The 12,648-nt window shown below is 44.3% G+C and overlaps 1 protein-coding gene across 3 annotated transcripts in view; it reads right to left on the reverse strand.

The window, feature by feature from the left end:
• Nucleotides 1-664: 664 nt before the first annotated feature.
• Nucleotides 665-12,648, reverse strand: part of CHCHD3 (coiled-coil-helix-coiled-coil-helix domain containing 3) — a 203,986-nt gene continuing 192,002 nt past the window's right edge. For 2 of the 3 annotated variants that reach the window (XM_029073345.2, XM_007671037.4), the window contains 2 exons: nucleotides 11,129-11,264; nucleotides 665-1,404 (listed from right to left, as the gene is read on the reverse strand). In XM_029073345.2, the coding sequence (XP_028929178.1) occupies nucleotides 1,378-1,404; nucleotides 11,129-11,264 (163 nt within the window). In that variant the 3' untranslated portion in view covers nucleotides 665-1,377. The remainder of the gene's footprint in view (nucleotides 1,405-11,128; nucleotides 11,265-12,648) is intronic. The other variant, XM_029073347.2, reaches the window with a different exon arrangement.

Consider the following 12,648-nt stretch of genomic DNA (forward strand, 5'->3'; position numbering starts at 1 on the left):
ACCACAATTACTCTTATTATTTTAAGTCCGGTTCTGCTACTGACCGGTTGCGTGACCTTCAGCAAGTCACTTACCTTTTCTGTGCTCCAGGCTCCTCATTTGGGGTTCAATACTGTTCTCCCTCTACTTAGACTGTGAGCCTGATGTGGGTCATCTTTTATCTACTCCAAATCTTAGCACAGTGCTTGGCACCTAGCACATGCTTAATAAATACCATTACTATAGGTAGTCCTGGAGTGATTGCCCCTTTCCTTTCTGAAAGATGAGAGAGGAATCCTAAACTTCCATGGGATCAGCTAGCCGTCTGAAACTGGCAAAAGAAATCTTGGTGATTTTTAGCCTCTCGAAAGCCTTAGTATTATTTTCACTACACCCTAGGGTTGAAAGGCCCATCCATGGATCACCTAGTCCACCCCGCTGACTCCATAAATGCTGGTATATACCCATATCTAAGGGTTGTGCTAGTCTATTTTCCCATAGCGCCTTCTTCATTCAGTCCCATCTCTTTCGGAAATACACCACAGGATCCCTACATGCTTAATAAGACTGGGGAGCTGAGAAAAGACGTCATTTATATAAATAACCACCATAAAGTAAGAATCTAAACTCTCACAGGCATGTCGACGACGCAGCAGAAAGGAGCAGTTCACGCCGCAGGCAACGGTATCGGTCTCGTTCCTAAAATAGATTTATTATTGATAACCAGTAAGGCCTGGTAGTCAGTATACGTGGCAGAGGATGGAATACGACCCAAGGTTGTGTCTACATTGATTAAGGACCCTATTCTACTTGCAATCACAAACAATTATTCCAGCAAGAGGGGGACATCTTTCTTTTCTTTCCAGTTACATGATCTCCATAATAAATTAAAAATCAACAGCTCCGTTCAGACACTGGAGAGGAAAATCAAAGAATAAAGGACGAAAATAGTCTTCCGCCCCGCTAGCTGAGGTGGCCAGCTGGATTACTGCCCACTCCCGTGGCCCTCTTTCCTCCTCCCCTAAGGGCTGGCAGGGAGGGAGGTTTCTTCCGTGATCACTGGAAGGGGCTTGGGGTGGGGATGGGGGAGGGGGAGAGAAAAGGGGAAGCTGGCCCTTCCCCTCCCCGCTTCCAATTACAAATTCGTGGGTTTTACTAAAACTGAACAGTGTCATTTGATGCCTGATTTCGGATGCAATCAGATACAGGTCTTGGCTTTTCGGATGCCTGCTGATTGAGTTGTGACAGTTGCTGCTGTTGAATCGGCTCTCCCAGATTGTCTCTTTACCGGTCTGCCCTTTAAATAGCCCGTAGGATTGTTCTCGGAGGAAAAAAAAAGAAAAAAGTTCCGCCGCTGGAATGAAAGTTGATGGGCTTTTGCTTGATTTGGAGTCAGCTCTATCCTCCTCTCCCGAGCATGCTCTGCTGAGAAATGAAAAGCACAGGATTAAACATCTTAAGAAAACAGAGAGGAACGCACAACTGTTCTCACCCAGCCAGAAAAATTTAGTCCCGTTTCAACTGCTCTGTAAACACTCACCTTCCCGACATATAGGCAATGGGGCATGATGGCAGAGGATTGCCTTTTCTGCTCCAAAATACTGCCATCACAGATGATGATTAACTCTATTCCGGTGCTATCCGGAGTGAAAACAACCAAACCAAAATGCATATCCTAAGCTCTTAGAAGCTAGATGTTTGGCTACACGGCCACCAGGAGAGCAGTAGCTTGTGATCGAGATATCCTGGGATTTTCAGGCTCGGAAGGAGAATCCTGGACCTAAAGCAGGAAGACCCATGGAAGGGTTCCTAAGGTTGTATAACTGCTACCCAGTTGATCCTGGATTAAAGAAGTCCCACCCCTAAATGTGTTGACAGAATGCTCCTGCTGAGATCCTCAATTTTGACTTTGTTTCATTTCTCCCGAATCCCAGCTGGCCTGCCTTCCTCACACACCTGACAGGCAGTTAAAGCCCACAGAAAGCCCCAAGTCTTGAGTTTGAGGAGCACGAGGTAAAGGGGAGAACTGGGCAAGTGACAAACTGGAAAGGATTATCAGTTTCTGAGTGGGAAGGCTAAGGGGTTGGAAATGTCAGTCCTGGTTGTTGGGTCTTTTTAATTTTTTAAAATGGTATTTGTTAAGCACTTACTGTGAGTCAAACACCGTTCCAAGTGCTGGGGTAGAACAAGTTAATCGGATCGGACACTGTCCCCGTCCCACATGGGGCTCACAGTCAAGTAGGAGGGAGAACGGGTACTGAATCCCCATTCTGCAACTGAAGAAATGGAGGTACAGAAAATAATAATAATAATTGGGGTATTTGTTAGATGCTTACTATGTGCCGGGCAGTGTGCTCAGCGCTGGGGTGGAAACAAGCAAGTTGGGCTGGACACAGTCCCTGTCTCACGAGGGTTTCACAGTCTCAGTCCTCATTTTACAGATGAGGTAACTGAGGCCAAGAGAAGTTAAGTGACTTGTCCAAGGTCACACAGTAGACAAGTGGCAGAGCCGGAATTAGAGCCCATGACCTTCCGAGTCCCAGGCCTCTGCTCTATCCACTGAACCATGCTGCTTCCCCTAGTTAAGTGACTTGCCCAAAGTCACACAGCAGGCAAAGGGTGGAGCAGGAATAAGAACCCAGGCCCTCTGGCTCCCGGGCCCGTACTCTTTCCACTAGGCCACATTGCCTCCGTTGGGTGTTGGGTGTTTTAGGAACGTCTGTGGATGGTAGTTGAAGCTCCTCCAAATAGTGGGCCTCTGAAGTTGTTTTTTTTTTTAGGGAAAGTCTCTCCTACATGCTGCCCTCCTAGCACAAATAGCAGCAAGTATCTTGGCCATGGGCTGTTCAGGGACCAGTGGCAACTGAGCGTACCTTACAGGATACCCAGAAACAGTTGCTCCATGTTCTACAGTGCCTTGCGGACATTATCTCTGAGAAGGGTATCGGAAGCTTTGATCCAGCCTGGCTTCAATCAAGCAGTCATTCAATGGTACGTGCAGAGCACCGTACTAAGCGCTTGGGAGAGTGCGAGACAGAGCTGGTGACCCGCTCCCTGCCCACAGCAAGTTTACAGTTTAGAGACTACAAAGTTCCAGTTGTAAACTTGGGGAAAAGGCAAAGGAAGCTTCCCCTTTCCACGGTTGGTGGGGTGCACTGCTGGGTCCCCAAGGGAGGAATCAAGTTCTCTCCTTGTTCAAGTACATTGAATTCCTTGGAAGAGAACCGGAGGGAAATGAACGGCACTATTGTTGTTAGATTTGCTAGCTCACTTTGGCCAGAAAAGATGTTCTATTTGCCCACTAAAGTGCTACGTTGTGGGGGGGGGGGTGTAAAACACAATTGCGCTTGTTTTCAAATTGTGATAAAGAGTCTGCCAAAACTGCTAAGCGTGTTAAAAGATTTCCCAAAAAATCCTCAAAAGATGCAAGCAAAATCTATAGCCTTTTCCAGTTAGAGGTCGTCACGTTATTTCCACAGCGGTGGCCTCTCCAGAGCAGGGCTAGGAGGGTGGGAAAGTGGGGCGAAGAGGGGGGTCAGGAGAAGAATTCCTTCTAAGTCGGGTACTCTTGCTTACAAGTGCAAACAAGCCATATATGAAAAACATGAAACCAGGCCAGAGAACCAGACTGTTTAATAATCTCTTTGACTACACTCACATAATACCCTAATGCACGTATTAAAATTCTAATCTCCAAAGACACAGCAGCAGTTAAGCCGAATCAGACACCGCTCCTTAAAGACATGGACAGAAGGGAAGCTTGGAACGCTTACGGGGCAGTTCATGAACGTTTTGTCAAATTGAGTTTGGACGTGCGGCCCATCGAGTGGCGGGATGGTTACAAAGTGGTCTCGCCCCTGTCGGAAGCATTAATGGATAAAGCATCAACTTGTAAACACGAAGATAAATTCATTTGGAAAGAGTCTGTATTACTAGTTTCGAAACAGGCCATCAGAATCCCCTTTCATACACTGGCACGGACATCTTAGATTTTGGGTATTCTGAGGCCTCGCTGACATTACTTTAGCAATAAGCTTACCTTCAACCGCTGTATAGTTTCTGTAAGTAACTGCTGTTGGGCTGAATTTTAACACCGCATAAATTAACATAGGAAATTCCCCAAAGAACAAGGGAAAAGCTCTGTAAGTTATAAAAAATTGCTTCCTTCATTTAGGAAACTGCTAACACTTAATCTTAATGTGGGGAAAAGAAATTCCTAGCATTTGCTCGTAATTCGCGTATTTTGGGCTGCAGAAACTCTGATTCCAAACAGCCGAACGAATTACCCACCACCACACAGATAGGATAAATTGGGCTTTTCCCCCCTTCTTTTTCTCTTTTTCTGGTTCTCTCCACTGTGGAACAACTGGCAGCTTGAACTGTCAAACAAGAACAACGTCCCCAGAGACTGCAAATTGTGTGTCATTTCCCTTTATTAAAACGATCTTAACAGTTTCTCTCAAATATTTTTCTTACATAATAATCTCTCCAACTGATTTTTGAATTACAGCTTTCTCTGTTGGGTTGAATCACTGCAGTTTCAGCTGCCTCACTGTCTCAGTCTATTCAATAGGAATTATGGCAACTCAACACAGAGAGAGAGGAGTTTTATTTTTTGGATTTGGTTGACCATGCCCGCCCCTTAATGACCATATTAAAGGTCTTAATATTCCCCAGTGAGAACCAATAGCCCTGAATGTAAGAAGCAGGCAGGGTTACTATCACTGCAGGGAAAGATTGAAACATTAGATTCCCTAGGGTGTTAGATTTCCTAGCCAAAATAGTGCGCTGGGCTTTACTAAGAAGGATGAGGGGGAAAAAAAGAGAGGAGGGAGGGAGGGAAGGGAGAAAGAGGCAGAGAGGGAAGGGGAGATCATTGGTGGAGTGAGAAATGGGGAGCGAATGGAAGGCAGAATGAGAAGATTATAAGTGTGCAGGGAAGAAAAAGGTATCAATGCGTTCAATTTATGAAGAACGCAAAGCCTACTCTGCTCGGGCACAAGAACATCTCCTCATTACCTGAAAATCTGATTAGTTAAGTTACTTTGTTTGCATCTGTCTCCTCCCCGCTCACCCCAGCAAGTTCTTTGTTTTTCCTGCTTTGGAGGAACACACCAGTTGATTCTTTCAAGACTAGATGCCATTTTCCTTGCCAATGCCTCTAAGTGTTGCCTGTGCAATATTGAGAGAGGAAGTATATAAGAACAGCTAAGCTGTTTAGAACCCTCAAAAGGCTGTAACACTTCACAACTGTAACTCTTGAAAGGTGAGCTCTAGGGAAGAAATACTGATTATGAAAAGCAAAAACTTATTTCTATGGCAATATTCATTTTTATTCAGCCCATACTCCCCCATAAAAAATGGGGGGAAAAAATCACTTTCAGTGTTTGTTCTCAGAGAATACTAATTCCTGAAAGGAAGTGGGGCAAAGAGGCTGAATTGGGCAGTGGGGGAATGGGTTGACTCCCTCATAGTCGGAGTTCGGTGGTGGTGGCTCCAAAATGTGCCATGCAGCGAAACCCTCCCGCCTGCCGTTTTGCTAAAAGAACGACAGGCAGACATGCAATACAAGAAATGTCAGAGGCTGATGTAGGTGATGCCCTCCACCATAATAAAAACCTGTTTCTTCAGGTCCACTAAGGAAGTTAATTTCTTCATTACTCTAAATTCTCTAAAGATAACAATCTCTAAAGATATCAATCTAGGCCAATGGTAAGCAGCAATTTTTCCCTTTAGATCAGGGTAAATCACCTGCTTATCGTTCAAATTTACCTGAAAAACAATGAAATAACATGGATTTGTTTTTTTATGCATCATTACAGTCTAAATCCTGGGGCTAGAATGACCACATCTGTTGAACACGTGAATTTATAAAGGAAATGGGAGGGACGTTATTGACCTATCAAGAATTCAATTTCGATCTGCAAGAAATACACTGTTCTGAGGAGGCTTGGCAAAAACCTGGCCCCTGGAGGATTCCTATGTGCACTCAGATCTTGGCTCCTTTACCTTTGGAGGCTGGACACATCCTGGGAGTTCTGCTCAGATTTTAGAGCTGAGTGATGCCCCTTGCCAGGAGGGGAAGCTTCATGAAAGAAACATCAATAAGGCATATTCCTTCTTGATGAAAACTTTTGGGGGTAAGAATTTCTGAGCCTGCATTATCCCGACTACAGAAACATCTGGCATTCTCTCCAGGGGCACTGCCCATCATGCCCAGCTAGTTGTGGTATTTGTTAAGCATTTACTATGTACCAAGCACAGTATACTAAGCACGGGGGAAGGTTCAATGTCATCAAGTTGGACTCAGTCCTTGTCCAACATGGGACTCACAGTCTAAATGCGGGGAGAATAGGTATTAAATTTACAGATAAGGAAACTGAAGCACACATGTTTAGTACCTCGTCCAAGGTCACACAGGCAGGTGGCAGAGCCAGGATGAGAACCCAGGTCCTCTGACTCCTAGGCTCATAAGCTGTGTGGTTTTTCACCTCTCTTCAGGGTTGGGCTATCTAGAGGAATGCATTCCCTCTCCTCCATTTTGAGGGCTGGTAGTGGGGGAAATTAGGAAGCTTGAGGTGTGAGGAAGAGTCCAGTGTGGAGTCAGTTCTACCAAGAATGGAGCAGTTGGAGTAGAATATCCCCTTCAGAGCTACTTGGATTTCTCCTTGATTCTGGCTGGGGTGATGACTTGGAAGCCGGAAAGCAGATTGGATTAGTACGCCCGGATCTGGATGGAGGATTTCTGGGCATGCAGGAGCTCGCGTGCTGCTTCTGAGCACCAGGACTCAGACCAGCCTTGGCCTGACTGGGAGGTTGGCCCTCTCTGGGTATGGACAGCCAATTTGCATCAAGTTGAGAAGCGGCGTGGCCTAGCGTGCAGAGCACGGGCCCGGGAGTTAGAAGGGCTTAGGTTCTAATCATGGCTCTGCCACCTGTCTGCTGGGTGACCTTGGGAAAGTCACTTAACTTCTACATGTCTCAGTTCCCTCATCTGCAAAATGAGGATTATGACCTTGAGCCCAGTTTGGGACAGGGATTGTGTCCAACCCAATTATCTTGTATCTACCCCAGAGCTCAGCATAGTGCCTGGTACACAGTAAGCACTTAATAAGTACCATTATTACTATTGAGAGCGGACACCTTCTTCCCTTCTGACTCAGAGCCAGGGGACTCCAATGGTAAAACAGAAGAGGAGAATGGGAACAGGCCTCAATATGTCAAAGTCAAGAAATATAGAAATCCATCCCGAGGTGGTCCTCAAGAAGCTATGAGGCTGAGGCCTCTGGGTAGGAGAGATCATAAATCGGGGCCAAATACATAAGGGAGTTCCCAGTCACTTTTTAATGACTATTATCATGGCTAGTTAGCTGGTAGTTTCAGCAATAGAGATAACAATTATCTTTGAAAATGCCCTTAACCGTTATTATGATCACACAGGATTAATACATTGGAAAGAACAATCTACATTTCCTGTGACATCCCCGGGTATGTGAAGCACCGCTAGAGGAAGGTTCAAGAAGTATAAAATCCGACAGTGCGGAAAAAGGGAACAAAGGAAAAGCAGGGCTGGGGAAGAGCTGGAAATTTTCCCATTGGTAGGATATAATACCATGGAAGTGCCTCCCACGGGGAGTAGTGAAAGCCCTGTCACGTCAGTCATTTCAAAACAGGAGTGGACTAAGCCATTGAGTTCATTCTGCAGGGAATAATCTTGCAACAGTATGAAAATGGACCAGATGACCTAATGTGCCCTTTACATATCTAGTTGCTACTTCCCTGTACAGTATACTAGGCACAACATGTTCTTTTTGACATAAAGAGAAACTCAAGAGGGCTGGCTGGCCCATCAGAGGTTGCCCTGGTGAACAATGATGGCTACTTTACTTCTGGTTCCCCTGGCACCCTAGAAGAGACAAGGGGATGAGGTCGGGATGGTAAAATTTAGCCTCGTCCCTCATCAAAGAGGATACTGAAAACCTGAGGGAGGAATGCGGGCCCCTGGAAATAGCCCCCATTTATGATTCCATTTATCGGATCTTCCTGGCCACTTCAGCATCACTAACACCCGGGGCTTTGTCTGGCCTGCATCTGATTAGTGCCTTGTGAGTCCCCCCTCTCCTATATTCCCTCTATTTGGGAGTATATATATATATATATATATATATATATATATTTATATATATGTACACACATATTATATATAAAACACACACACGCACACACATATATTCTCGGTGAGTGCTGAGGCAAAGGTTTTTCAATAGGTTTTATTTTCTTTCTTTATAAAGAAAGAAGGAAAGTAAGAAAGAAAATAATGACGCCTACTGGAAAACTGTTTTGCCTCAGCACTCACCAAGGATACACTCTGCTGCAAGTACCTGCCCCAGTCTTTCTAGAATTACCTCCTGTCTTTCTCCTCTGATTCCCTCATAAAGCTGTAGGGAATGACCAAACAGAACACAAAACCAGGAGGAAAAAGCAAACAAACAAACAAAATAACCTCCCAACCCTTCAAAGAGCTCCTGGATTTGGAAATCCAATTTCCTTCTTCTGTCACTTCTGGAAATAACAATCACAGACATAAAAGACAATGCCATGAAAATTGCAAACAGCACTGCCATGGAATAAATACAAAGAGTCAAAGTGAAATAACACATCACCGGATTGGCAACAATTAATTGCCAAAAAGAGGAAAGAGGAGATCCTCTAAATACCGGAAGTGTTTACACAAGTCTGCAAGCAGGTTAAAGCCAGCCCTTCAATTTTCCTTTCAGCCGCCACTTCGCCGATATTAATAATCACACTCATTGGGCTTAAGCACATACTTTATATGGCGGGCTCGAAACATACACTTCGCCACAGCTAATATTTCCAGTGACTCCCCGTACTGCACAATGGCACTAATATCAAGTTCGGAGATTCCTGAGTTGACTAACAGGTCCCAAGTGCTTCAGTTAATGTGAATGTGGCAGTTCGGCCTTGTTAAGTGCATATCGGAAGCGGATTCTGACAAATGAAATAGCCAAACTTCACATTATTACTATTACCTCCACCAAAGACCTTTTTAGAAAGGAATCTATGGGGAAACCTCTAATTTACCATTAAGAATGTTCGAGTGCTGATACCCACAGAAAGGAGTGTTAAGGAGTTAAGGAACTGGCCTTTTAAAGGTCAGCCTAGGCTCTTGATAGATTTTGATTTTTTTTTTTTTAAATTGGTGTTGCTCTTGTCTAATCAGTCATTCCCAACACCAGCCATCAAATATTTACAGAGGGCTAGAAATACACACTGAGGGGTATTATTAAAGTAGCAGCACATTAAGTGGCAGAGACATGCCATGGGACTCAACCACAAGCTCTTGCTGGTAAGGAGGTCAGCTACGGGGAGTTTGGCACCTGAAAGAAATCTTTTTTTCCTACCGTTTTAGCAGTTGGACACGATCCTGGACTCAATGATTGAACCACTTACATGACAGGCAATCAATCACGGCACTCACTTAACGCTTACCGTGTGCAGAGCACTGTACTAAGCACTTGGAAGAGTCCGAGACAGAATGGGTGGTTTATTTCAGGTTTCGTTATTAGTTTTGCTACCCAGCTGGCTTTAGCAAAAGGGGGGCCTGGGAATAGTGGAATATCAGTTTTGCTATGAACACAGACAACAGAATATAGGTGGGAAGGAGGACAAAATTTCAGTGAGTTTTTTTTTTCCCGGGGACGAAATCTTACGGTCTTCTTTCCTCAAACAAATGAAGGTCATATTCTTGGGAACTTCCATAAACTGGAGAGCAATTCCAAATGGGTGCAGGCCTCTGAGACTCTCCTCCTCCAATTACCAAGGGCTTGTAGCCCCCCTTACCCTTCCCAAACCAGGGGTCCTGGATTCAAATAAGCACATGCCAGGGACATGTCAACTCCAAGCTGTGCAATAATACTTTAAAATGGCATTGAGGGGGGTCTTGGTGTTCCTAAAAAATGGATAAAAGTAGAGCTGCCACTTGAAAACTTACTGCAAAAGTGATTGGTTGTAGATAAAGAAGTCATCTGATGGCAGGATGCTGTTCACTTAGAGAAGCAGCGTGGCTCAGTGGAAAGAGTACGGGCTTTGGAGTCAGGGTTCATGAGTTCGAATCCCAGCTCTGCCACTTGTTGGCTGTGCGACTGTGGGCAAGTCACTTAACTTCTCTGTGCCTCAGTTCCCTCATCTGTAAAATGGGGATTAAGACTGTGAGCCCCACGTGGGACAACCTGATTCCCCTATGTCTATCCCAGCGCTTAGAACAGTGCTCGGCACATAGTAAGCGCTTAACAAATACCAACATTATTATTATTATTATTATTCACTTGATATTTGGTTAATCAATAATTACTCTAACTCAGAAAACCAAGAGAAGGGGTTTTTGAAGATGGCGGTGAAGTACCAGTGCGGGTGACGGCCTCGGGATCACTAAGGAAATATGATGTTGTTAGAGACACAGGCTACTGGCGAGGTGTGAGCCGCCACTAAGTCAGGCACAGGTACTGGTCTGGTTACGCAAAGTCTAAAGACTTCCCTGATGGAGTTACCCTTACATTGTTCCGTTAAAGGACCCCAGTAGAGTTTCCATAAATCGGGTACATTCTCTCTCCCTCTGTGACTTCCCAGAGCACGGCAGAGCAGCAAGCAGGACGGAGGAACAGACAAGCGGTGGAAAAGCTTCAGAGGTTCTCTGTTAATTAGGTTGAAGGGCTGATGTTAGGATTCCAAAGAGTTGAGATGGGCGATGAGATAAAGGAAGCACGGCTTGAAAAAATGCCTGTGCCTTTCCGGTGCAGCCACACCAAGTTTGGTTTGACGATAAGAGCTTGATTCATTCCAAAGGAACATTCGGCCAAAAGTGACAGATTTCACTGAAAAACACCCACCCCCAAACTGCTTGTCTTGAAGTCCTGATTTAATGATATTCAGAGGTTCAGTTAAACTTGAAGTAGCCATTTCAGTTTCGCTGCCTCACCTCTTAACTCACGTGAAAACAAGATGGAAGAGATCATTAGATGTGATGAGGAAGGCCACTGCTCTACCCTGGCTAGGCTGGCAGAGCAAAAAGTTGTCCTAATAGGTCTTTCCCAGTTTTAATTTTTAGGACACTAAAAATTAGTGTACCCACCTCTTTGGCATGATTGACACAGTGAAGGTATTCGCTGGCCAGGGCAGAACAGTTGAGGGTCTGCTGGGAGTTCTGACGGTAACACTGGAGGATCTTAGCCTGCAGATCAGCACAGACCGGATGAGTCTCGTATCGTCTGAAAATAGAAAATACAGAGATTAGTGAGCTGGCTTCTGAACTATCTGAAGTAAAAAAAAAAAAAAAAGGGTATAAGATAATCACCTGATGGTAAAGTTTTTTTTAGGTGGGAATATGGTCCATGAGAGAATCAATTCTAACGCTCCATAACTCCCGAGGGAGTTAGAGAGCAGTGAAAGTAGATTTCATTTTTGCCACCCTGAGTATACCCTCTGCCGTGTGATTCAGAGATAAATGACTCTTTCACTACACAATTTAGAATATGCATCAGATGAAAGATGGCAAGGTAGGATAAAATGCATTGCCTACTGGGACCAAAAACTACGAATAAGCAGGGAAAAATTAGCACCGTGATAGAGGGAGAATCAGCCATTTATTACAGTATCCTTCTATTTAATCTAGCGATTCATATTTTCAAATTAACTTTTGCTTTATTTTGAAAGCTTCCTATGTTTTATGCTAATTCTCTTCCTGGAGTCCAAAGTTCTCTTCTCCAAAATAACTTCCAAATGACATTATTGGGAGTTTTAATGAGTTCAAAAGGACCCAAGAGGGCAGAGGAAAAAACCCAACAAAGTAATCCCCAGCCAACTATTTGCTTCTTTTTACCCACTGCCCTAGGTGGCTATACATTTTACTGAAGCAGAAGAACAAAATGCAAAACACGATACTACTCCTTAAGAGAATTCAGTCCAGGGGACTCTCTAAGGAAGTAGAGCATACAGGGAAAAAAAAGGTTAATTTCCTGATTATCTATGACATCACCTATACTCTCTTTATTCATTATTTTACAGCTCTGTGAAATACCTAAGAGAGACTTTTAATTCAGTCCCCCGAGTTTACACTCTTCAAGATAGGCAAAGTTTAGATGCCTGGATTCTTGTGGACGTGGATTTTTCTAATCTTCCACCATGAACATCAGCATTTAAAAGGAGCCAGCTGTGCTTAGAAAACACCCGTTTTGAAAACACCAGTAATTGACTGATTACGGCAGGGCCCACATCTGTATCAATATCAAATAAAATATGATGAGCATCAGGGCACATACAGATTGCAGATTTCTTACTGCTTCAAAGCTTCCCAGTTTCTAGCAAAGCTGAGCCTCATCTGACCTGCAGATACTAACTGAGCTCCAGTGCCAGGGGCTTATAATCATGTACAAATGCTCAATCAGATTAAAAAACTAAAAATGAAAGAGCCAATGGAGCCACCGCTACTCCCGTTACTAACAGTTGACAGGGATGATATGTCCCCTCGCACCATTACTGAGGGAAAGGTGGTTAAAAAGCACTTAGTACAGTGCTCTGCACACAGTAAGCGCTCAATAAATACGATTGAATAAAAACGACCATTCACATATTCTCTATGATTCATCTAATAAC

Source organism: Ornithorhynchus anatinus, chromosome 10 (assembly GCF_004115215.2).
Source record: "Ornithorhynchus anatinus isolate Pmale09 chromosome 10, mOrnAna1.pri.v4, whole genome shotgun sequence".
Classification (NCBI taxonomy): Eukaryota; Metazoa; Chordata; class Mammalia; order Monotremata; family Ornithorhynchidae; genus Ornithorhynchus; species Ornithorhynchus anatinus.